Raw genomic sequence first — 27,500 nt, forward strand, 5'->3', positions numbered from 1 at the left:
AGGCAGTTGATGGGCTTGGATGATCTATTCCTCTGATAATAGGATTGGACTCGTAAAATTCCACTTCCAGGCAATTGGTAAGAGGTTATAGTGTAGTACAGCGGCTTGAGTTTGATCCTTGAAGATTATACAATCAAAGTTAAAAGCTCCGGCGTCTTAATGGTGTAGATATAATATCTACAAAGTCCCAAAAGATAAAAATCTTACAATATATATATAGGAATAGAGTGACTGGCCGTCCGGCATAGATTGTGGAGAGAAAGTGAGTGTAGAGTGTTAGACCTATCAGCTTTTATAATAAGTGGCTACGTGACAGAATGTAGAACGAATAGTATTCACTAATTAGAAATTAATTCGAGGGAAGGCTATAAAAGGAAAGACGATCTAATATTAGAAGGTAAAGTTTATCTAAGCCTACCGATATATAACTGGAGTGAGATGAATTCAGTTAATAAAATAAAATTTAATAAGATAATTGTGAACAATCTTTACTGTGACACCCCCCACCCACGTTTAAAATATACTCTTTAACCATTATGGGAAAGATAGATTTTACAAACGGAAGTAAATTTACTATCATGATACTCTAGCATTAATCCATTGTTATGATTTGTGCTACAATTAAATTAATTATTAACTAGACATGGAAATGTTTATATTAACGTAGGTATATGAATGGGTGACAATAACAATGAAAGATTGTGATTACAAATCATTATGATGAACAACATGATGGCAATGTGATTACAAATCATTGTGATAAACAATAGTGATGGCAATGAAGCATGATTTAAGTCGATGATATGAAGGTAATTTACTGAATGAAATGAATGAAAATGTAAATGGAATATTGACATTTCAATTATTAATCATAAATGAGTGAAAATTCATAACAATGATAGATAAAGAGAAGATTTCCCAAATCATGAATGGGTATGGTATATATATCCAAACAATACTCAATGTTACATTAAGTTGGGTCATCATGTTTACAAATAAAATTATATTATGTGTTCTGATTTGGCATAATTTGCGAGGTAACTAACAGTATGCATGGGAGGTTAAGTTATACCCTTCTCACGTCATTACACTAATCGAGAAAGTAGGTCGGCGTGAATATTTTCACAACCTGGTATGTGAGAGATACTGAAAGTGTAATTTTGCAAAAATAGACTCCACCTTAGTACTCTACTATTATTCATTTTGTTATTTCTTATGTACGTGAGTGGTTTATGGTCCGTTTCGACCACAAACTCTTTTAGCAGTAGATATCTGCTGAATGTCTTTAAAGCAAAGACGATGGCCAGTCCTTCACGCTCTATTACAGAGTATCGTGATTCTCTGTCCAATAATTTTCTGCTTGCATATAAGCAAGGCATTAGAGTTCCCTCATGTTCCTGTAATAGTACACCTGCGATGCCCTTATCAGACGCGTCAGTTCTTACAACAAATTCTTTTGACATGTCGGGTAATTTAAGAATTGGTTCTGAACAGAGTAATGCCTTTAATTGGTTAAAGCTATTCTGACACACTTCTGTCCAAACAATTTTGTTCGGTGACCCATTCTTTGTCAGATTTGTTAGCGGTGTCGCGATGTGCGCGAAGTTGTAAATGTATTTCCTGTAAAAATTTAGGAGCCTAAGTACTTTGCGTACTTCTTTTTTTGTCTTATGTGGTTGCAATTGTGCGATTTTTGTTCGTTTTTCTGTCTCGGGTGTCTGTGTCCCATGACCAATGGTATGATTAATCCTGCATTTGAAGCTTCGATATTAGTAAACATAGGTTGCGACACTGTGTCTCTATCAAAATATTTTTTTAGCATATTTGCATGGAATGTCTTTGTTGTGTTGTTGATTTTAATCTCGTAATTAACATTAGATTTTACTGCTGTTATTTTGAATGGTCCTTTCCATGTAGCTAAAAGTTTACTCGAGTCATCGGGTAAGAGTATTAGTACTTTGTCACCAATCTCAAATTTTCTTGACTTGCTTTTTCTATCGGAGTATTCCTTGTATTTCTCTGCTTTTTTAGTGACGGATTCCTGTGCTAGCTTACATGTGTCCTCTATTCTGTCTTTCAGGTTTCTTACATATTCGTAAGCAAACATAATTTCGTTATTGTCCTCCTCATTCCCTTTACAAATGTCGGCTACTATATTGATCGGGCCGCGAGGTGATCGTCCATACATCAACTCAAATGGGGAGTAGCCTGTAGATTCTTGGGGTATTTCTCTATATGCAAATAGGATTGCTGGTAAGTATCTGTCCCAATCATCTGGTTTTTCTGCTGACACTTTTCTTAACATATTCTTTAGAGTGCCATTAAATCTTTCACAAAGACCATTTGCTTGGGGGTGGTAGGGAGTTGTGAATGAGTGTTGGATTCCCATGAGTTTCATGGTTTCATGCATCATATGTGATGTAAATTGGGGTCCATTGTCCGACAGTATCTCATTTGGTATGCCTATTCTAGTAAAAATTGTCATCAATGCTTCAGCTATGTGATCCGATGTAGTTGATTTCAATGCTATCGCTTCTGGCCACCTGGTTGCGTAATCGACTAGTGTTAGTATGTGTGTATGGTTTCTATCTGATTTTGTTAAAGGGCCTATAATGTCAATTGCAACTTTTTGAAAAACTTTTTCAATAACTGGGGTTGTCTCTAATGGCAATCTCGGTATTCTGCCTTTTGCGACTCTTCTTTGGCATGTGTCACAAGATTTCACATATTCTCGGACGTCTTTAGTAATTCCAGGCCATGTGAAATTCTCGGATATTCTCTTCAATGTGGAAGAGCTCCCAAGATGTCCAGAAGTTATTGAATCGTGCGCTATTCCAAGGATTTTGTTTCTGTAAATACTCGGCGTGACCAGTTGTTTAGCTATTTTGTTTCTTTTCCTATGTAACCTGAACAGAATATCTTTTTCAATGATGTATTCAACTTTTGATTTCGTCCCTTTGTTTGCGATATTGAAATATGAAGTTAAAGTCGGGTCCTTTTTCTGTTCTTCAATGAACGTGTTCCTGTCAAATTGTTGTGGTTCTAGAGAAATAGTCATTGGCTTCTCTGTTGTCTTAGTCATCTTTCTTGTTTCTGCTAGACAAGCTGTTTCTTGGGTTAATGACCATTCTTTTACATCTGTTGGGTTGTCTTTAAGACCTTTTATATTGCCAACAATAACATCAGCGACGGGGTTGGGAAGTATACAGCATTCCACTATTCCTGTATAGTATGGGTTTCTATGTACACGTTAGCTGTTTCAAAGGTTTCGACTGTGCCACTGAATGTGATGCATTGTACCGTTTTTCCAGTTTTGTCTTCGTCATTGATCAAAGATGCTTTTATTCCTACTGTACTGCATCCTGTGTCTCTCAATATTTTGCAATCAGTTCCATTAGCTTTGCCTTCACAAAAAAATAGCGATCCTGATTTGTGAGTTTGTGTTAAAAGTGACATACCTTTCACGCAATACACATTTATATTTTCTCCTGACATTACTCGTGTCTGATTGTTTACACTTGTTTGGAGTGATGCATTTGCAGTTTCTTTTGGATATCCCACGATTTTGTAACATTTGTCTGCTGTGTGGCCTTTCATTCCACAATATTGACATTTAATTATAGGTTTGTTGGTTTTCTTATACTCAGTATTATTGTCAGTGCTATTTCTTGTTTTGTTTTGATAGGGTCGGCTATGGTCTCTATTGAACTGTTTGTTCCATGGTTTGTTACTATGATCCTCCTGTTTCACTTGCGTGTTCCGAGTGATTGATCGGCTCGTTCTATTTGAGTACTGAACTTTAGGTGTACCTGGACTCTGAGCAGCGGCAGCGTAGTATGGTTCCTTCAATGTTCTGCTAAGGGGTGTCAATGGATGTGCGCTGTTAAAGTTTTCTGCGTAGATTTTTAATTTGTCCAAGTTTTCTGGCTTTCTCTCTTTAAAGAATGCGACTAAATCTGGGTTGCAAGCTTGATAGATTCGATTCTTCAGCGTGAGATAGTAAAGGCCTGCAAAGTCGTCTTGTTTTACGTTTGCCAACTCAAGCCACCGATTTAGAAATTGAGTAATTCGGTTCACGAATGTATTAAAGTCTTCTCCATTTTCCGGTTTTGCAGTGTGAAACCTTTCCTGGTAACCATCTTCCGTTAATCTAAATCTTTTTAGTAGAGCGTCTTTAATTTTTCCATAGTCATCTGCATCTTCAGTTGTTAAGGTATAGAAAACTTTTAGCGGTTCTCCAGATAAGCAGTTAATCAAGGCTGTGGCCCATTTGCTTTCTGGCCAACGATAACCTTTAGCCTGAACTTCGAATCGGTGTAAGAAGGATTCTAAACAGTCTGATCGTTCATCGTATGTTGGCATGCGTGGAAGTTTCACGAAAAATTCATCACTATTATTATGTTTTTTCTCATGACCGGTTTTTGTTTTTTCAATTTCCAGCATCATTTGGGTCCTTTTGGTTTCTTCTTCTGCTAATGCTATTTGTCTTTTTAGTTCCCTTTCTTGGACTCTTTCTTCTCGTTCTTCTCTACGTATTCTTTCTTCGTGTTCTTTTTCTTCTCTACGAATTCTTTCTTCGTGTTCTTTTTCTTCTTTACGAATTCTTTCTTCATTTTCTTCTCGACGAATTCTTTCTTCATTTTCTTCTCTACGAATTCTTTCTTCATTTTCTTCTCTACGAATTCTTTCTTCATGTTCTTTTTCTTCTTTTACTTTCTCTTCGAACCATGAAAATATTCTTTCCTGGGGTATTTCTAAGTCCTTTGCGAGACTTAAGTATCTTTTATATGCTTCCATGTTGTAATAAATTAGTTACGATATTTTATATATATTATATTGACAGGATACTGTTACTGACTGTTTTATTTATTTACACTTACTGGAATGAACTGTTCTATTTTTAGAAATCTCTCTCTCTTATTTCAACTTATTATGTATGTTGAATTTGATGCCTTTTATCGTTATATCTTATAAAGCAATGTGTCAATACAATGCGGAGTTATTATGACTTGTGTCAATAACAATGTGTCAATCGCGTGTACTCTAAACTATGTTACTACTACTACGAAAAATGTATCACCAATGTGTGTGACTCGTCGTTAGTTTGTGTACAATTATTCGCAATGACGCTAATGTACTAGAGTGTGATAACAATAATAGGATGCCAAAATAATCCCAAGTTATCTATCACTAAATATAACACGACGGCTAGTAGACTCCTTTTATTATTATTTAGTTTTTAAAGACTCACTTTTCAGAACATAATATATAAGTGGTTTTCGGTAACAGTAGTATGCCAAAAATGCATTTAAAACAAATCACTATGCAAAACAAATCACGATGTCTATAGTTACTATGTGATGCCCAACTCATGTAAAAGAGAATAATGAAGGATATATTTACCAACTCAGTTCGTGGCTGGGACCTCTCTCTTGTTCAATGGTTGTTCAACAATTGTAATTAGGCATTGAAGAGTGTTTAACAGTGATGTCTGAAATACAAAACAATAAAATATCGTAAGATTTACAATAGTTACAAAATGTGTTCACAACACTGAGTGATTGGATGATAGGTGAATGAATCGTTATGGAATGTAAACATATTGAAAACAATTCATGAATGAGGCAAACAACAAAATGAAATGAGTGATATAATAACAAAGTGGACAAGGAATGAATGAATGAATGAAAAACTGAGTGAATAGATGAATGAATGAATGGATAATGTATGAATGAAAGAATGAAGGGAGGAATAAATGTATGAATGATTGGATAAATGAGTGAATAAACGGATGAATGGATGAATGGATGAATGAATGAATGAATGAATAAATAAATGAATGAACAATGAATGAATGAATAATTTATAAATGAATAAATGAATGAAGGAATGAATCAATAAAATGCTATTCAATTTGAATGAAAGAATGAATGGATAAATTGCTATTCCATTTAAATGAAGAAATGAAAAAGAAAAAAAATGAATCCTGTAAATAGGGAGTTCAATTAAAATATGATCAAGTGGGGCAATTAAAGAGTTTTACAATTTAAACTTTAAAGTTAGATGAAATAGATATAAGTAACTAAATAAATTCAATTCTTTATATGTGTCCCCTCCAAAATGTCATGGTCTCAAGTGAGTAAAGAGCTACTCGACTATGCATAAAGATATATGTAGAATGAGGCCCCAGAATTTACTAGTTACTATAAATGAAAAACAATTAACGATTTGTTTACAATGAAATAAAAATAATGATGAAATTTAATTAAAAGAGATAAACAGTGATCGTGGCAGTTACAAATAGAGATATGAATATTTTACGTAACTTATGATAATATGTCAGGTTCGTAAGTTTACGTTTCCAGGCAGTTGATGGGCTTGGATGATCTATTCCTCTGATAATAGGATTGGACTCGTAAAATTCCACTTCCAGGCAATTGGTAAGAGGTTATAGTGTAGTACAGCGGGCTTGAGTTTGATCCTTGAAGATTATACAATCAAAGTTAAAAGCTCCGGCGTCTTAATGGTGTAGATATAATATCTACAAAGTCCCAAAAGATAAAAATCTTACAATATATATATAGGAATAGAGTGACTGGCCGTCCGGCATAGATTGTGGAGAGAAAGTGAGTGTAGAGTGTTAGACCTATCAGCTTTTATAATAAGTGGCTACGTGACAGAATGTAGAACGAATAGTATTCACTAATTAGAAATTAATTCGAGGGAAGGCTATAAAAGGAAAGACGATCTAATATTAGAAGGTAAAGTTTATCTAAGCCTACCGATATATAACTGGAGTGAGATGAATTCAGTTCTTAATAAAATAAAATTTAATAAGATAATTGTGAACAATCTTTACTGTGACATACACCAAAACCAGTTAGCACAGACGCATGAAGGCACAATAAAATAAATCAACGTGACACATCTGTCTCTGCACACGTCATTTGCATAAAATCAGAAGTGAATGATATTTAATTTGTTTACACAGTGACAGAACTATCAGTTTAGCATCGTGTGTGTGTGTCTGTGTGTGTGTGTGTGTGTGTGTGTGTGTGTTACACTCATGAATAGACACCTTGATAAGCACGCCTCTCGGACAGTCGTCATAAAGCAAACAATGACAGCGATTGATAAAACATAGCGAACATGTTTAACTATCGATGACATGTGTCTAAGCAAAATACCCACTGTTCTATCGTTTGATAAATAGAACTAATGTTTATAGATAGTTCGAAGATGATGTCACTCATGTCTTTGTTATTGTATTTTTGCCATCCGCGTTTATGAGTAATTCTTACTGAACTGTATTAACCTGACTATAAACGTTCATGGATACACACAATTTTGTGTGTTGGTCCGTTATACTTCTGGATGGCAATGTTATGAGCTTCTTAGCCAAGCGCACACTATCGTAAAGATAACATTTCCACCCGGAAGTATAACAGACCAACACACAAAACTCTGTGTATCCATGAACGTTTATAGTCAGGTTAATACAGTTTAGTGAGCAATACTCATAAACTCGGATGGCAAAAAACAATAACAAAGACCTGAATGACGTTAACTAAGAACTATCTATAATCTTATCTAGAAAATCGTGTGATATCATTTAACATCCTCTTTCCCAATGAAAGTGTCAATTAGCTAACTAAACCATCAGGAAAGGAATAAAAAATAATCCGACAACAAGAAGGCTAAGATAGAACAAAAACCCCACATGCAGTTTTCCGTTATTCAACACAGGTTAACACCAAAACTAAAATCAAACGATCTGATTAATTCAGGTGCATCATCGGACGACAAAACAACCGCATCACGCGCGTACGTAACGATGACAAAAGTGTGAGATGTAAAAGTTTAAACACTGCACGGAAAAGCCCACCCGCTTCGCCCGCTCATCCGCATTTCACTTTTTTGTTTTGTCCCCCCCCCCCCCCCCCCCCACCCCCTCCAACTGCTCACCTCTCACAGAGCACGACATAATGCTCGACAGTCCGCGCCATTTAATTATGCATGACGACCGGGCTACTGCCTGCATTTGGCCCCGTAATGCGTGTAATCATCTCCTCAAATTACACACACTGACGCACACACACACACGTCGATCGATCACTACTCTATCCAAGCCTTTGAATGGGATGTCTATCTACTCCTGGCTTTGTGGACATTTGAGTTTGAGTCACGAAAACAACACACACCGAGATGTCAACACCGTTTTACTTTCACGAATAGTTAGTTGACCAATCAGGGATAACCATTAACATCTCATAGATGATGATGGGGATAACCAAGGCCTTGGGATAACCCACACAGGAGACTGACTCCGACCACCCGGCACTGCCGTCCTCACTCTGCCGTCTTCCGGATAAAGACGTCGGGCACGGACAAAATATAGTAAGAATAAAGAGAAGAGCCGCTAGACCTAGTCTACTCAAACCAAGCTCGAAAAACAAAAAATCAAACAAAAAACAAAAACAAAACAAAACAACCCCCCCCCCCCCCCAAAAAAAAAAAAAAAAAAAAAAAAAACCCGGCAGAGGACGTCGGGTGCTTGGCATGGGTAGGTCTAAAGGCTCTTCCTCTTTATTCTTAGTATTTTGTCCCTGCCCGACTTCTTCATCCTGAGAATGGTAGAGGACGGTAGTGCCGGTCTCCGGTGTGGGGTCACTCTAAGGGCTTAGTTATTGATTTTAGACAGTCGTTTTAATGATTAGTTCTCACTAAATTATTTATGATTAGATCTCATTAAATTATTTCAATCAGACTATAAACATTCAAGGTTACACATAGTTTTGTGTGTTGGCAAGTTACATCCTGCTGCAGGATGTTGTGAGTATTTTACCTAAACGCGTGGCATCACTTGGAAAACGGAAGTTACCAGCTGAGCTCACGATATAAAACACATAATATATCATTCAATGACTACCGAGTGTGAAAAACTCAAGTTTTCTGAAACAGCGAAGAACTCCAAAACAAATATATCACGTGGTTTACAATCTTAATGGTAAATTTGATTCACATTTAGACGCTGAATCAATAGTAATCATAATTGATCAGTGACCAGTTCATCCTTTTACACAGAACTTCACAATGATAATAAAACTGATCACTCATCAATGGAGATGATCTATATTACATTTCCATGTGCCCGAGGTCATTGGTCACATTGCAAAGTGTGCTCAAAACGACCCACTTAGTGAAAAGTGTTCACAGTTTGAGAAAAAGCCAATGTCACAATTGGTCATTTTGGTCAGCATGACTCATGGGTATGTTTACAACTTTCATAAACAAAGCAGCGTTTTTACATTTATTGAGAAATGCCCAATCGTTGTACAACAACAAATCATGTGATCGATGACTAGGTTGGACGTAAACATGAATATAGATCGCTACCAATGGTCATCATGACTCATGAATGCGGTACAGTATAATGAACTTTTCCACTTGGATTCTGACTCTTACTTAAGCTATCACGACCTCGAGGAAGCTGTGTATTGGTTGATTTAACACGTCAAATATTTGGTATGAAACGTCTTGCGTCACCAGTTATGATGTGAAGACAAGCATTTCAAAAATGTCGTCATTTGAACACAAGGTAACGATTTAACCCACTCATTACCAACTATAGATAGTTCGTAGATGACGTCACTCAGGTATTTGTTATTGTTTTTTGCCATCCGCGTTTATGAGTAATGCTCACTGAACTGTATTAACCCGACTATAAACATTCATGGATACACACAGTTTTGTGTGTTGGTCCGTTATACTTCCGGATGGCAATGTTATGAGCTTCTTAGCCAAGCGCATACTATCTATAGGAAAATCGTCACATTCGTTACGATACAACGAACATTTTTCTTCTTCAAATTTCTTTTGTACATCATATAAATTAAAGAAAATGAACAGATTGATATAGAGCATGTTTTGCTAAAGAAATTATGTATGGGAAGAACTTTACTGCTATTATGTCTGAGTGATAAATAATATATTATGTTTTAGTTTGGGTGTGAAGCTTTGGGGAAAATCCTGAAAATGGTTGGTAAGGAGAGAGGTAAATGACGAATGAAGTTGATTTACAATAGACGCAAAGAGACTGACTCTGACGACCCGGCACTGCCGTCCTCTGCCGCCTTGTGATAAAGACGTCGGGCACGGACAAAATACTAAGAATAAAGAAAAAAGACTCCAGTGTGGGTTTGCCCAAAGACACCAACTTAATCAAATAAATAAATGCCACAAACCAAATAGAAATATAGATAGAATGTGCTTGGTTAAGAATCTCATAACATTGCCATCCGGAGGTAAAGCGGACCAACACACAAAACTGTGTGTATCCATGGACGTTTATAGTCAGGTTAATACAGTACAGTGAGCATTACTCATAAACGCGGATGGCAAAAAACAATAACAAAGACCTGAGTGACGTCATCTTCGAACTATCTATACACAGAATAGAATAAAACCAAAACACGGACGACTCCGCCATGTGACCACAAAAATATTATGAAAGACAAACAGAGGAAAGAAAATGAGAATTCCTTTCTATCGAGAAGATTGAGGGAAATTGTCCGACGGAAAATTATGTGAATATTCTTAGCTTAATACAAAACTAAAAAGAAAAAGTGATGTTGTCACTTTAAAAAAAATGTTTTTAAAACTCTCAATCACATTGCTGCTTCTCCCCACGCCAGGACATCTAATCTATTTCTCTAAATAGAATTGATGTGTCTGTTTAGAATAGAAAATACAACGGGGAAAGGCTGACGAAACAGACAGCATCACTGTTTTATAAGGGAGGAATTAATCTGGTCACATCACATCAAATCGTATCACATCACACAATATCACATCACAATTTCACAATTTTTATGTTACCAAAATATTTCTAAGTCGCTTCTTTTTTTCTAACCCCCCCCCCCCCCCCCCCCCCCCAAAAAAAAAAAAAAAAAAAAAAAAAAAAAAAAAAAAAAAACCACCATAAAACAAAAACAAAAAACCCCAAAAAACAAAATACAATCCAAATTAAATAACAGAAAAAAAAACAAAAAACAAAAACAAAAAAACAAAAACAAAACCAACAAACAAACAAAAGAACATTAAAATGAGATTAGGTACTTCAAATCAACACAAGGTACGATACGTCCAAAGATCAAGAAATGGAAATAAAAAAAACCAGTCCGAAGTTGAATTCAATTACAGTTGTCCTGAAATCCTACATTAGAGGGTGGGAGGATGATGACTTTGAATAAACACTGCATCTGATTCTGATGACTGACTACACGAGGCCTATCTAGATAGATACCACTCGCCACCTCTATCCAAATGTTAGCGGGTTGAAAACAAATTAGATACGGATCCCACGAGACACCGTTCATTCACGCAGGCCACAGTTTACTGTCGCCCTGACTGACTGACTGGCGTACGGTACGGTACGGACAACACCACCGACAATGACAAACCATCTGTCATGGGATGGGGGGTATGATCATTTCAGATCGCGCATTCAAATGGAATCGGAAAAAGATAAATCAAATGCTGCGATCGATTCAATAGGGAATGAGAGTAGCGTCCCTTGATTGGACGTCACCCATAGTCTGTGACGTCACCGGCGGAAAAGTTATTAGAGAGAGAACGTCATGTTGGTTGTGCGCATGCGAGGACGAGAGACGCATGCGCACAACCAAATAACGTTCTCTCTCTAATAACTTTTCCGCCGGTGACGTCACAGACTATGGGTGACGTCCAATCAAGGGACGCTACTCTTACGCTAATCTCATTCCCTATTCTCGTGAGTTAGTTGTGGTTCGATCACCCTAGAATGTGTTTATTAGAATATTATGTTATCGACAGAGATTTAATCACGCTATTGTACATTGTCAGGCCAGATCAATGAGATACTGATTGAATATAATGTTTTAAAGTGATTTTATTTCCTTTGAAACGGACAGTTGTAATTGCTTGCTATCCTTTGAACAGCACGATGGCCTATCAAAGAGTACTTTCCTTCAGATATTTATTGTAACTTGGATTACAGAGTATGCGCTAGCCCAAACAACTAAATCAGTGCTTGCTGGGTAAAAGGTGTGGGGGGGGGGGGGGGGGGGTTGAGCAACATACATTTAACGTGCTCTAAGTGTTTTGCAAGGGATCCAAAGCCACAGCAACACTTAACATTATGTAGGACGAAACATGACGCCTGTTAGACGATATTGCAATTTTTTTCCGACAGAGACAAAGATGTTATAGGCCAGGTACTCATTTACGAATGAGAACGATAAACAAATAGGAGTCTTCTTCTAGGTTCCATGCCTGGTCCAGGCTTCGGATACTGCATGAATTATCTCTCTCCATTCCTCCCTGTCTCTTGCTTTTTCAAACAGCTCTTGGATTGTTAGGTTGGTGAAGCCCTTCAGTTGGTCTATGAGTGTTTTTCTTTGTCTCCCCCGGGCGCGTTTACCAGGTATTTTTCCACAACTTGCCAGGTATTCATTCTTATCTTTCCTTACTATGTGTCCGAAAAAGGATAGTTGTCGATCCACTATTAAGGGCATTAGTTTCCTTTGTTGGTATGTTTGTTTTAGCACTTCTTCGTTCGTTTTGTGTGCGGTATACGATATTCTCTGCATCCTTCTCAAGCACCACATTTCAAAAGCTTCAATGTTCTTTTGTGTTTCTGCATTTGTAGTCCAGCTGTCGCATCCGTAGAACAAGATTGGCCACACGTAGCACTTCAAGACTCGGAATCTAATCCCGAACGACATCTGTTTGTTTTTCAAAATGTTTCCCAGGTCCATGAAGGCCTGTTTGGCTTGAGTAGGAGTAAATAGTAGTAAAGAGCCTATTTCCAGGACTTAACTATGCGCTGCCCAGAGCGGGATTCGAACCCTGGACCGTCCGATCAGAAGGCAAGTGTTATGCCACATGACAACATAGCCGCACAGTAGTAATAGTAGTAGTAGTAGTAGTAGTAGTAGTAGTAGTAGTAGTAGTAGCAGTAGTAGTAGTAGTAGCAGTTATAGTAGTAGTAGTAGTGGTAGTAGTAGTAGTAGTAGTAGTAGTAGTAGTAGTAGTAGTAGTAGTAGTAGTAGTAGCAGTTATAGTAGTAGTAGTGGTAGTAGTAGTAGTATGTAGTAAGTAAGTAGTAGTAGTTAGTAGTAGTAGTAGTAGTAGCAGTTATAGTATTAGTAGTAGTAGAAGTATTAGTAGTATTAGTAGTAGTAGTAGTAGTAGTAGTAGTAGTAGTAGTAGTAGTAGTAGTAGTAGTAGTAGTAGTAGTAGTCGTAGTAATAGTAGTAGTTGTAGTATTAGTAGTAGTAGCAGTTATAGTATTAGTAGTAGTAGTATTAGTAGTAGTAGTAGTAGTAGTAGTAGTAGTAGTAGTAGTAGTAGTAGTAGTAGTAGTAGTAGTAGTAGTAGTAGTTCCTGTTGTAGTGAATTCAGATAAGGACAATCTCTGCTCTTACGACAAAGAACGAAATTTGACTTTAAATCGTCTCAACATAGCGAGAATCATGACCCCATTGTCGTGGGATTGTAAGAACAATGTCACCCCCTGGACGGTTTACGGTTGTACAAAGCATGAAGATAACAAATTACTATTATTATATTATCATACCTGCTGGACTGGTAGTCAGTTGGACAAGCAGAAAACACAAATCTCTAAGGACAAAAATTTGTCGAGGCTTTGCGGATCAGGAAGGGAGCGAGCCGTAAAATTTGATTATCGCTGTAGCCTTTTCCTCTTTTATAGTTTCTCTTCAAAGATGTGTAATGAAATGTTTGATGGCGCCCGGGAAGCGTTGTTAAGGAACAGTTATGTTGTGTTAAACGTTGCTATCGTGTTTTACACTTTTGATTGTAATGGTGGTGGTTGTAGTTGTAGTGTTAGATATGATGGTAATGTGGTGGTGGTTGTAAAAGTTGTGGTAGTGATGATGCGCGGGGGGGGGGGGGGGGGGGGGTGGTTCTTGTAGTAGCAGTGGTCATGATGATGATGATGTAGATGTGGTTGTTGTAGTAGTGGTAGTGCTGATGTGGTGATGCTGCTGGGGTGGGTAGTGATGATGTGGTATGGTGGCTGTAGTGATAGTTGTAATGATGATGATGATGGTTATAGTAGTAGTGGTGGTAGTGATGATATGGTGGTGGTGGTTGGATTAGTAGTGGTAGTGGTGTTTATTGTAGTAGTAGTAGTAGTAGTAGTAGTAGTAGTAGTAGTAGTAGTAGTAGTAGTAGTAGTAGTAGTAGTAGTAGTAGTAGTGTAGTAAGGATGATGTGGTTGTGGTTGTTGTAGTAGTAGTGGTAGTGATAATGATGAGGTGATAGTGGTCGTAATAATAGTGGTAGTGATGATGATGTGGTGGTGGTGGTTGCAGTAGTGGTAGTGATGATATAGTGGCGGTACCCTTGAAGCAATTTGACCTCACCGGAATTTGACATAAGTTGCCCGTAACCCGGAATTTTTTGGTCCAGTCCCGATTTTTTTTTTCCGGTTAAACCGGAGTTTTGGCATCACTGTGACTGTATCCCACTATGACCATGGAAAAACCCGAGCAATCTCAACTCCAGAACAAAGACAGAGAGCAACATGAAAAGGAAAAACAGATGGGGGATAAAAGACACAGAATGTGACCTCTCTACGTACCATGGGAGGTCAAAAGACCCCACCCAGAAAGTTGATTGATTCAATCAGGAAAGAGAAGAAAGTAGATCTAAGGAGAAATTTATCCACGTTTCCTAAAACATCTTTTAGATGTATTTTTAACATAGACACAGAATCTCCACTATAAGGGATACACTAAAAATCACATGATACTTATAACAACAAATAACTATAATATGTGTCAGTGAATGACATAATCAGTCGGAAGGTGAACATTTTGGATTTGCATTTTTTGTATGTTCCTCAGAGCTTTTTAATCTTTATTCGAAGTAAATCAGGTGACTTTTCATGAAGTCATGGTCAGATGTATGGGAAAGGCATACAGCAATTTTTCTCAAATTTCATACTTTTTCAACTTGTCTAGCTGTAAAAATATTTAGAAGTGAAATTAAGCTTTGATATTTCCCGAAGATGTACAAAAAGGGTTGATTTAATCATTTATGACAAGAACTCGTTTTTGATAAAACATTGATCTTCTAACTAAACTTGGCAATAATCAATTCAAACCTTTTTACTATCCGACTGGTTATGCCATTCACTGTAACAATTTATAAACAAGAGATACTGAAATGGAAAAATATAATTTTCTTAAAAGTAAAAGGAACGACAAAAGTTATTTTCACCCCTCTCTTAAGGACCCAAGACATTGCTATGGTAAAACAGAATAATTTCATTCAAGAACAACGACAGAAAGCAACAGAGAAGGGCGGGAAGAGGAGGACACATCCCTTCAAATAAAATCTTAACAATACCGAGGTATTCCCTCATTCATCGCACAAGACCATGTGCTGACTTAGAGCTGTGCAATTGGCTTCTTCAACAATCATCCATCTTTTGTTTTTAGGGGTTTTATGGCGCTTGCAACAGATTTAGATCATTTCAGTGCCAGGAAAAAGGAAGAAAATGGGATAGTAAAAAGAAATCCAGATTTACAATCAAAATCACACGAGAAAAAGAAAGACAAGGGTACTGGTTCAAACAGATATAGATGCCAAGACCAGACTATCTGTGTACATAGTTTGAGATCACCTAAAAGTCTCATCCAGACAAATGCACAAAGGAACACACTCAAATGTTTACAGATCATTAATATATATATATATATATATATATATATATATATATATTATATATATATATATATAATATATATATATATATAAGATATATATATATATATATATATATATATATATATATATATATATATATATATATATATATATAAACGATAAAAATGTAATGGAAGATAACAAAGAGTTTCCCTCCAGCAAAGGACCCGAACCATAACAAAACTAAGTAAGGGAGCGTTCACATATTACGTCATCAAAAATTTGCCCTTTTTAGACCCCCCCCCCCTCCCCCAAATCATCACTTGTCATCATTGACCTGACCCCCCCCCCCCCCAACAGATGATGACGTCATCTAATTTAATAAAAACTAAAAGATAATTTTAATTTCACAATATTTATTATTCGTTTTTCAAACCATAAACATTGATTATCAACGTTTGATGAAACACATTCAGACATTTTATTAATTTCAGAAACTGTTTATAATTTATGTTTTACGATACAATGGGGACATAAAATTTAAATTTGCAAAGATAAAATCTAACAAACATTATTTAAATTAGGCTACTTGGTGCAGGTGCTATTTAAAAAAATTCAGAAAGTGTAATTTAAAATAGTATAGGAGGCAAATTATTTTATAGCATATTAGTCTTTTAGTGGAATGAATTTCTGTTTCAATTTCCAAACATAAAATTAATTGATTCAAAAATGTTTCTGCCTTGGGCCTCTGGCAATGTACTATAAATAGTATCATCAATTTCATCTTCATCGTCATCATTTTCTCCCATTTGCTGTTCTTCTTGTATGCCGCATTTTCGTGAATGGTCTTTCATTGCTGTGGTCGAGGAGTGATACAATGAACATTTAGGGCAAGTTCGCCTTTTGAGAAGTGATACCCCTTTCCCATCTTGTTTCTTGAGAGATGGGCAATACTCATCATAGCAATTTATCTTTAGCTGTTTTGAAAGGAACAAACTTTGAAATAGGCTTAATTTGCCTATGTTTTGATGACATCATCTTGGGTCTGACCCCCTCCCTCCCCCATGTCAACACATGTCAACATTTGGTAGACCCCCCCTCCCCCCCCTAGCTGATGACGTAATATGTGAACGCTCCCTAACCTCATTCCAAGACAAAGACAGAAAGCAGATTGTAAAACAGATATAGGGGGATAGAAGACACAGCAATGTTTTTGTTTTTTTTGTTTTTAAGGGTTTTACGGCGCTTGCAAGACATTAAGGTCATATCAGCGCCAGTACAAAGGAAGGAAATGGGATAGTATAAAGAGCTAGAATTACAATAAAGCACCCAAGAATAGGTAAGACAAAGGGGAATTGGTTTAAATAAGAAACAGGTGTGGATTCCAAAAGCACTCTATCAAAGTACTTGGTTTGAGATCACTAAAAGTCTCATCCAGACACAAGCACAGGTCCCCACTAAGAGGAATACATCCAAATGTTTTACAAATCATATATCATATAAAGAAAACATAATACAGTGCATAACAGAGAGATGATTTACAAGGGAAAAAACATAATCTCCCAAAACTAACTATACATTTGACTGTTTCCCTCTCAGTCAGGGCACCCGGCCAGGACCAGGACAAAACCAAGTAATTTCATTCCAGGACAAAGACAGAAAGCAAGTTGGAAAACAGGGGATAGAAGACACAGTATGTACCCCCCTGCCCACTATGGGAGGTCAGGAACCCCACCCAGAAGATACAGCAAGTGACCGCCCTGACTATTATAGGAAGACAAAATCCCTACCCAGTCCAGTCATCCATCTTCTCTGCTAGTTACAGTTACAGTTAGAGTGAAACAAATACCCAAACATGGCTGCCTGCATCGACCATAATGGTTTTGTTGTTTTTTTTTTTAAATAAAAATAGTAAAAAGAACACAATTACAACAACAAGAAAAGATGATTTAGAAAGAAAAAAAATTCGACTCCAAATAATACTTAAAAAAAAAAAAAACAAACAAAACACACACACACACACAAAGCAAACAAAAAAAAACAACAAACAAATAAAATAAAACGAACAAAACAAAAACACGAAAAAAAAACTCGCGAACCTCCCCCCCCCCCCCCCCCAAAAAAAAAAAAAGACAAAAAAAACCCACCAAAAACTACCCCCCCCCCAGGAAAAAAAACAAAAGAAAAAACAAACCAACCAAAAAAAAACAAAAAAGAAAAATAACAGAAAAACAACACATGGCTGACACCTTTCACTTTCTGACAAAAGGGTGCAATTGTCGGGGTGACAGAAGGGGAGTTAAAGCAAATAATTGGAGCCAATATGTAGCGATGAAAGAGTTATACCCCTTGCATTTCAGAGCAAGAATTAACCAACTTTGATTATGTAAAGAAAAAAAACCCCCAAAAAACAAACAACTAAACGAATGCAATAAACAGTAGTTGACTCAGAAGATTCCATAATCGAACACAGTTCTGATTGATGAATGCTATGGTATCTTCAATGATAAATTGAACAAAACTCCTGTCACTGTGTTGTACAATAACAAAAAATAAAAAATGACCCATTTTGCCCAGAAAACGTATAAGTTGAACAAAATAGGTCACATAGGTTGAACAAAATGACTTCCTAAAAAATTCCAAGTCTTGTTTGAAGAAAGGGGTTATCTTATTCTATAGATATATGAAGAAACAAAATGCATTTGTCATTGTAAGAAGTCTGTGTTGTGAAATCAGTCTGTAATTGCAAGCATTTTATATTAAAGGACTTCAAAATGGTATCAGTTTGTTTTTCTCCTATTCAACTTTTAAAAAAAACACACACAAAAATACCACCCCCCAAAAATTAGGCTTTTATGTAGCGCAATATCCACTAGATTTGTTCAAAGCACTTTGCAAGGGGTCCCTGCCTAACACCAGCACTCAACATACAGGACAGGGTGTGACGCATGTGAGGCGAAATTAATATTTTTTTCTTAGAGATAACACCGTTAATGGCCAGGTACTCATCTTACACCTGAGTATGGTGAGAGAATGTGACCTTCAAACCTAAAGGCGAGTGTCATACTACAAGAACACACACCCACACATAATCACTTAAAGCTTAAACAGGCGTCATGTCTCGTTCTTTATGTTACGTGTTGCTGTTGGTCAGGGACCCTTTGTAAAGCACTTTGAGCATGTTTAGTCGATATCGCGCTATATAAAAGGTCAACTTTAACTTTAAAGACGTTGGCCGGCTTCTCAGGGACTTCATTTTAATTTGAAGAGAGAGTAAAATCAAAACTAATCAACCTATGGTTTGTTTTTATATTTTGTTTTTAAGGGTTTTACTAATCTTGCAACACAATAAGGTCATATTATGTCCTCGTCCTCTCCTGTTCAATGTATGTGTTGTTTGATGCAAGAAAAGGTTCACAGCCATCGGTGCCAGCAGTAAGACGTGCTGAAACCTGAAACTAAAATCTCGACACTTTGTCACACCTGAAAATGTTCCTACTGAAAATGCGGCCTAAACTTTACTCTCATTTCATCATCGTTTTATACCATTATTAAATGATTACACAGCAAACCTATTGACACAATGAGGAAATTAATTTGATTTTAAAACCAACTTTCACGAATATACCTCCATACAGTGAAAAGGTGGCTGAATCACGTTTTCGAATGTTTACCAATGTTATTAGGTTATTTTACTGAAACCGGAGGTATTTGACTTCGAGATCTCGTGAAACTGGAATTCCGGCATGAACCGGAAAACTGGCACCCATGTTCACAGCGTAAAACGCATACCCTTGTGAAGAATATACGTATTAAAAATTGTCCTAACTACCAATAGGCTCTATGGTGTAATTGTAGCACATCTGACCAGTAATCAGAAGGTCTGAGGTTCGATCCCCAGTCGAGGTCGACTGATTTTTTGGGATGGTTATTTTCTTCTATTTTTCATTCTTGCTTTGTCTGACACCTTTTGTACACACTTGATCAGATCTTTATCAGATATGGGTGGGACAGTACAATAAATTGTGTCTTAAATTTTTGACAGCATTTAATGTTACAGTGTGTGTAACACGATGGCAGATGAAAGGGATTGGGTTATCCTATCGTATGGACATACATTTATACAGAAATGTCACGAGTCAAAGAAATATAAGAATCCTTTTTCATCATAAATTACAATTAAGAAATACAATTTTATCAAAGCGGCATTCCACTTAAACAGCAAATAAACCACTGCGTTCTCATCAATTATTTCTTGTTCCCCAAAACAGTCAAATATATGAAGTAAAATAAATAACCATATAAAAGTGAATGGGTGGTGATCGTTTTAATGCCATTGCTAGTTATCAGACTTATTTGTTCATTTGAAGACACAGGATGGTTCAACTTTTTTTCATTTCAATCATGATATTTACATCTTTGATTACTGGAAAAGAAAAAAAAATCTTACGAGGTCTGCAATTGTTTCAATTAATGGGCATGTTTTTTTTTTGTTTGTTTGTTGCTTTAGGTCTCTTCCAAAACAATTGAGGTTATATGAGAGACCGCTGAAACAAAAAAACAAACAATCTAACAAAAATAGTACAAATGTCAATCAAAATCATAACCTAAAGATATCATAAGCTAAATTATAAATAACCAAGAACAAACAGGCAGAGGATTTACAGGAAAAAAAATATCCCTGTCAAAAATACAATCACAAACCAAAGAAGCAGGATAGGCTAGTAAAGAGAAAAGAAACGACATCACTATCGGATCGTACACCCATGCGAACATCATAGGTATATGATTCAAGGGTGATGCTCCCATCCAACCACCCGCTTAATGGGCATGCATTCTGCGATTAACTGTAGAATTGACTTGTGTAAAAAAAATTTAACAAATGATTTCAGTCAGATGATTCCAATTAAGCAATAAAGCAGCCTTAAAAAAAAAAAATTAAGATTTTATAAAGCGCAATATCAACTAAATGTGCTCAAAGCGCTTTACAAGGGGTCCCTGACCAACAGCAACACGTAACATGTAGAACGAGACATGACGCCTGTCAGGCGATATTACAATTTTTTCCGGACAGAGACAATACTATTTTTGGCCAGGTAATCATTTTACACCTGCGTACGGTGAGAGAATGTGAGCAAAGAGCCTTTTCCGAGTTCTCAACTATGCACTGAGCAACGCTCTAACTCAGGACCTTCAGATCTGAAAGCGAGTGTCATACCACTTGACCACATAGCCATCCAATGACTGGCTCTAACTCTATGAACAAGTTCTTCACTACCCTCCATCCAAAACACACCCCTAAAATCACTGCCTGCTCTCCTGACCCAAATCCCTAAACTATGAATATTGACCATAAATGCAAGTAAGTCCATGCAGATCAGACTTGACGACATTATTTACTGGAAATATTGAGGGTCATGTGTGAAGTATAAATCTGGAACATAAATAAAAAGTTCTGATAAAACAGAACAATTTTCATAATTTAACATAAACATCTTTTTAATCTAGATGGAATGCCAAAATATGTTGGCTGCTTGTACTGAAGGACTTTAGCCACTTAGCCACACCACCCATACATCTTCTGTGGGTAGCTGGGGGCTATCATTAGCTAATGAATAAAAATATACTCTATTGCCCTGAGTTTTGGATAATACAAATGTGGAATAATATTAACTTTTTTTTCACTGGTTCCTGAAAGGTTTACATACTCAAAATTAAAACCCAATATTTAGTCCTTTGGGCGATCTCAAAGTCATGGCATGGACAGGCAGACAATAACAATTAATTGCTTACAGTTACAGCTTTATAAGGAGAACAATCAATTTTAAAGATCTAAACAAGAACATAACATTTCACCACATTGCTCCAGTCTCCATCGGTGTAAGGGTTGATAAATCGTCATAAAAATGCACAAACTTAAAAAAATGTAAGATATAAATTTATCAACTATTTTGTTGTTTTCTCTGTGTTTGTTTTATAAGTCCTTCAAGAGGTATCATCAAAGGTTCATTGACAGCTTGTCCAATTTGCTTCTTCAACAAAACATTCATCCAGGGCGGGGCAGGAATATGGGACGGTGGATTTTTAGGCTCTTGCCACACCTCTGTGATCTGACAGAACTCCTCTTCCAAATGTTTTGGCACGAGCCTCCAATCACTCTTATGGCCTGAACCAATTTTCTGTTCACCAAACTCAGCACCACGAAAAACTCTGTCACCCCAGGCCTCTCCCTTCCTATAATCCTGAGAAAAAGACATAGAAAAGGGAAACAATAAACAATTTGACATTCACTAACAAAAAATAATTATAAAAAATATAACATAGGACCAAAAGACTGGTGACTCAATCATAAAAACACCCAACTTACATGCAACGTAAACTTTTAAAAAATCATGATAAATACCACCTCAATTTCTTTATTTTGATTCCTTTTTCCTCACAGCAATGATTGCTGGTTGGGTTACTGGTTCTAATTTGTATCTGGTAAACTACTTTGAAATTAACCAGGATCGAATTCACAACAAAACAATAATTTAAATTGTTACAGTGTGTTTTACCTTTAAGAAACTGATATAAAAGGCCTCACTCACTTGGCCTCATAGCTCTAAAGAACTGCTCTTTTTAGAAAAAAAAAATGTATCCGTGTAACTTAGTGTTGTATTTTATGTGTTATATTAATTCATCCTGTGGAAATACATAAACGCAGACGGCTGTTTCCTTATTATTGCCACGACTGCGAAGAAATTACTTGTTTTGAGATAACCCTTTAAAACTTGGAATCAAATTCAAATGAGACCAAACCTTTACTTTTTCTAGCCAACTTAAATTTGTCTTCACCACTTTTACTTTTACTACTAATACTATCCACTGCTTTCTTTTCTTTCCCTTTTCCTATTGTACTACTCAATCGCGTGAATCCTTTTCCATGTCACCTTTATTTAAACTATCCTCAACTATTGTAATATAGTATCTCTCTTACTCCCCTCACTCGTCAGAACGCCCGATTTATCACTGTCTAAGCCATTGCCACAACACCTTTCTATACCTGAATTAAATATGGCGTTAATTGTTGTTAGACAAAAGGTACAAACAAAAGCCATCAGCCCTCAAGCTGGAACTAGTTTATCACAATATGATTACAATGAATATATGCACAGAAAATACACAACTCGGTAGTGTATGACCCTTATGAATGAATAAAACTGATTACGTGAACTAAAGAAATAGAAATAAATATTAATTAAATCATGGAGCCTCCAAACAATGAACTGATCACTTGAAAGACGCACGCTAAAAGGGATCATGTGAGCGCATCGCGTGCTCCAAACGGCTCCATTCAGAATTAAAGTAGAGGAAATAATGATATGATATATGATATAAAATGATATAGTATAATATAAAATGATATTATTTGAAGGGTTTACTAGGTCTTATGGTATTTAATTATTCTGTGTAATGGCAATTGAGTACACTTAATGAAACAATAAGTATAGCATTCAATATGTTATGTAATATGAATACAAAAACCTAAAATCCAGACGCTCCTACTCCAAATGGGAATCAGAAGAAAAAATAAGGTGGAATTTGTGACCAAAAAGCGGAATCAATATTGACCAGACCCTGGCAAAACAATTAATTTTACCTCCACAAAATAAAGAATTCCTTGCCCAGAACTCATTCAGTAAAGAAAATAAAATAAGTTCACCATTGGACAAGGATATGTTCAGTAGCCAGATAGACCTTTACAGCGCTTTGCCATTGTACACATGACACACCGCTAATCGAGGCAAAATGGTGTCTAACATGGGGTTATAATGGTGTTAGAAAATGTAAACTTTGGATTAATTGCATTTTTGTCCATGATACCAATCAGCCGTAATCACTTTGATGTTTTTACGAGACATGATTTTCAAATAATTTCCCTCTATTGAAATACAAAATTTTGTGTTGAATGTGGAATCGCAGAATGTAGACCGGTTGTGCAGAACAAAAGGAGCCTCTGAAAATACTTTAAGCAGACTCATATTGCATTTAACCAATTCACAACAACAAAATAATGAGAATATAAAGTTTTAAAGTTATTAATCGACGATTGAAAAGAATCAACGATGAAAGTGTGTTAAATCATGCAATATGTCAGTATGGTGTCCTCCTCTCCTCATGTCTTAGCCAAATCAATAAACCACTCTAACTAAAAACCTTGTAAAGTCATACAAGAGACAAGTTGTTGAGCTGTAACCACTAACCCTATTATACTATATTTGATTTTGTTAAAAATCAACCAATGACACTTTACTGTCCTCATTTAGAGTGGTCCTTTAATATATCAAGAACTGTAAAAAATATAAAATCACTCAATGAAAACGACTGAAACTGCTTTTAGAAAGTATCTTTTATACACATAATTTGCCCTATATTAGTGCAGGACAACTCTATGTAGGATTTCATGAGACCATGAAGATCACCAAATTGGGAAGAAGTCAAAAGAAACTCCATGCATATTTATGTCCACATCGGAGAAAAAAGCCATGGCAGCAAAAAGAAAATGAAAAAAAAAAGAGACATAAATAGTTAAAACTGTAAGTTGTAAAAAGATAAAAATACACAAAGAAGAGTGTATACTATACAGAATTCATGAAACCCTTCATAAAATGGTAACAGTTGTTCCAGAAAAGTGAGTGTAACCTGCTACTAGCAGGCACGCTGTTGATAATAACAAGAAATGGAAAGAGTAGAGAAGAGGCAGAAGGCAGTAGAGAAGAGGCAGAAGGCAGAAGTTTCCAGTCACAACTTCCCTTTCGGTGGGATACAACCATAAACCTGAACACATTGCAGTTTAAACATTAAAAATGATTAATGATAGATAGTGATTAGTGGTAGTACAGGGTCCATCACTAAGAAGACGCAAGTTTATGATTACATATAAACCCAATACATCGTTTCAGTGAATACCATAGGAATAGGTTATACGAGTGGAGTGGAGTTGGAACTTCCTGAAGCAATCTGGCAAGGCAGTTGTTAGTGTATCCTATCCCCACTCGTAACTGAAACCGTTTTCTTCAGTTCACTACAAGTCTGATTGTATTTATTGTACTTATCCGTCAACACTTTAAACATTAACATTTACCGTGCAGGCTTTATCAGGAATAACTTTTGTCAGGCGAAAGTAAGACTTCTGGGTGGGCCAGATCTCTGCATGCCGGTGTCTGTATACAACACGTCCCACGCCAGCATTGGCCAGTCTTCTGCTGATTTCGTACAGAGTTTTTCCTTTTTGAAGTGATTCACGGCCGACGTATCTAACTGGCATGTTCAAATTAGTTGCCTTAGATATAATTTGAGTTTGTAGTTGAGATATAACTTAAGGTGCTGATCTGTTTCTTCACTTATCCACCGTACAGAGTAAAGTAAACAATCAAGTCAAGTCAAGTACCAGTACCAAAGTTCAAAGTCAACAAGAATAGGCTGGAATCAATACAGTTTGTGCTGAAATTGCAATGTCAAAAACCTTGTATATGAGACAGAAAGAGAAGTCAATAATGTCTGAACGAATATTTTTAAATAAGGTGTAAAATGAGAACTGTTTAAAAAAAAAAAATAATCTTCAGCTACCCATGGTCGGTATCAACAAAGCATTTACAAGGGCGCAGCCATATTGTTTAGGAAAGAAGGGGTTGAAATCATTCTATGGGTGTAATTGATACTACAATGCCGTTTACCGGGCACTTTAAATTCAAAATAATCCAGTACCAAACATTACTCAATATAGGGCTCCAGATTCCAAACAATTTTTAAGAGAAGGTACCTAATAAATAAAAAGGAGAAAAAAATATTTATAAATATTTTATTTGTTTTCAACGTTCATTTGTTTATTGTTGTGCTGACGAAGGGTTTATATCCGAATCGTCCATTGTCTGTTCTTTTCCCCGGCAGAGGCCTTTCCATTATACCTTTTTGTTAGTGTTTTCACCATCTCAGGTTCCAGGCAGCCCTCATCGCTCTATACTTAATTAATAAGAGATCCCTGGAAAACAAGCACTATTGACATGTAGTATAAGGTGATATAACATTTTTATCATTTAAGACAATTTTGATATATTGCATAATGTTTAATATATTTTTTTTGTAGAAGGAAAGAAATTGACGTCACTCTGCTTTTTATTATTGTTTTTAGACAGCCATTTTCGTGATTAGTTCTCACTAAATTCAATCAATTAGGCCCCTACCGCACTAGGACAGGACTGTCCCGGGGCGAATTTGTCCTGTCCCAATGAAGAAAACTTCTATTCAAAACAAGTACCGCACTAGGACAGGACTGTCCCTGGACGAATTTGTCCTGTCCCAATGAATTCAATTAAATTTAATTAAATTGAGCTTTTATATAGCGCAATATCCATTAAATGTGCTCAAAGCGCTTTACAAGGGGTCCCTGGTCAACAGCAACATTTAACATGTAGGACGGGACATAACGCCTATTAGGCGATATTACAATTTTTCGGACAAAGACAACGCTGTTAACGGCCAGGTACTCATTTTACAACTGAGTGCGGTGAGAGAATGTGAGTAAAGAGTCTTTTCCAAGGACTCAACTAAGCGCCGAGCGCGAAGCTCGAACCCAGGACCTTCCGATCCGAAAGCGAGTGTCATACCACTGGACCACATAGCCGCACAATAATGAAGAAAACTTCTATTCAAAACAAGTACCGCACCAGGACAGGACTGTCCAGGGACACACCTCGCGTATCGCTTGCGCAAGTGAATTATCAATATGTAAAACCAAAACTAGAGATGCCTAAATGAGCCAGTGCAAGGGAAAGAAAGATAAAGTGAGTAGATGTGACTCATATAATGTTAGGGAACAACACAAAACAAACAACGTTTCGGCCCTTGGCCTTCGTCAGAAGACAAAAAACATTTATCAGTTGGACTAGCAGTGGGTGACTATAGAATAAAATAAATAATTAAATAAATAAATACATAAATAAATAAATAGATAAATAAATAAATAAATAAATAAATAATGATCGTAATGATGATAATTATGAGAACTCGATAATAATGAATGTATATTGATAAAAAGGTCATCATTGCTATCACCACCGTGAACAATACTCATACTTATGATTAGAAAAATGAAAATGAAAATATGATATAATTATAATCGTAGCAGTAATAAAATGATGATTGAATATAGTCATTAAATCAATAGTTGCTGATGATCACTCTCTCCAATGCACTCTTAGAATCCTCCCGCCTACTCCCTCCTCTCTTCATATCCCTCATTTCACTCTTCTTTCCTTAATAGGATTCAGTAGTCTGATGTCACGCCGCCAGGCAACGGCGGCCATCTTGGTTCTAAACAAAGAAAATCATTACTTTTTATTCTTCATGCTGGCTAGAACTTTTCATTCCCTTTTCATATGCCTTTTGATCAGAATGTGTAAAAGTCAAAACATGATCAAATTTATGTGTTTTTTTCCCTCTGGATACGCTTTTTATGCTCGCCGGAGAAATATTTCATACCGTTGTCCGCCATTTTCCCGATAGTTTAGAGCCAGTGTTGCTAAGTTACCATGCGTCATTAGGAAGGAAGTGACGTTACGACTTTTGAATCCTATTCACCCAATCCCCATCCTTCTATCCATCTCTCCATCCACCTACAGACTCTAGGAAAGGCCTGGACGCATCTCCAACTTGCTCACTCGTCCATCGCACTCAGTCCTCACCGTCCTATTCTACTTGACTATCTCCAACTCCATCAGTCTTCGTCTCTTCTTTCGGGT

At 36.5% G+C, this 27,500-nt stretch overlaps 1 protein-coding gene across 1 annotated transcript; it reads right to left on the minus strand.

Annotated features, from left to right (window-relative positions):
• Positions 1–18,361: 18,361 nt before the first annotated feature.
• On the minus strand, positions 18,362–25,378 carry LOC144973755 (small ribosomal subunit protein mS34-like). Its single transcript, XM_078916626.1, has 2 exons — positions 24,845–25,378; positions 18,362–21,959 (listed from the first exon to the last, which is right to left on the minus strand). Exons 1-2 carry the CDS (start codon positions 25,025–25,027, stop codon positions 21,660–21,662), a joined length of 483 nt encoding a protein of 160 aa, XP_078772752.1. The 5' UTR covers positions 25,028–25,378; the 3' UTR covers positions 18,362–21,659.
• Positions 25,379–27,500: the final 2,122 nt, after the last annotated feature.

This window comes from Berghia stephanieae, chromosome 5, assembly GCF_034508935.2.
Source record: "Berghia stephanieae isolate SIO BIC M18660-M18661 chromosome 5, UCSD_Bste_1.3, whole genome shotgun sequence".
In the NCBI taxonomy this organism is placed as follows: domain Eukaryota; kingdom Metazoa; phylum Mollusca; class Gastropoda; order Nudibranchia; family Aeolidiidae; genus Berghia; species Berghia stephanieae.

What these genes read in the sequence shown, in the direction of transcription:
- LOC144973755 (XM_078916626.1), bottom strand. Translation starts at nt 25,027, where the DNA reads ATGCCAGTTAGATACGTCGGCCGTGAATCACTTCAAAAAGGAAAAACT. An exon ending in TTCCTGATAAAGCCTGCACG is followed by an intron (nt 21,960 to 24,844) that starts GTAAATGTTAAT and finishes TCTTTTTCTCAG; the next exon opens with GATTATAGGAAGGGAGAGGC.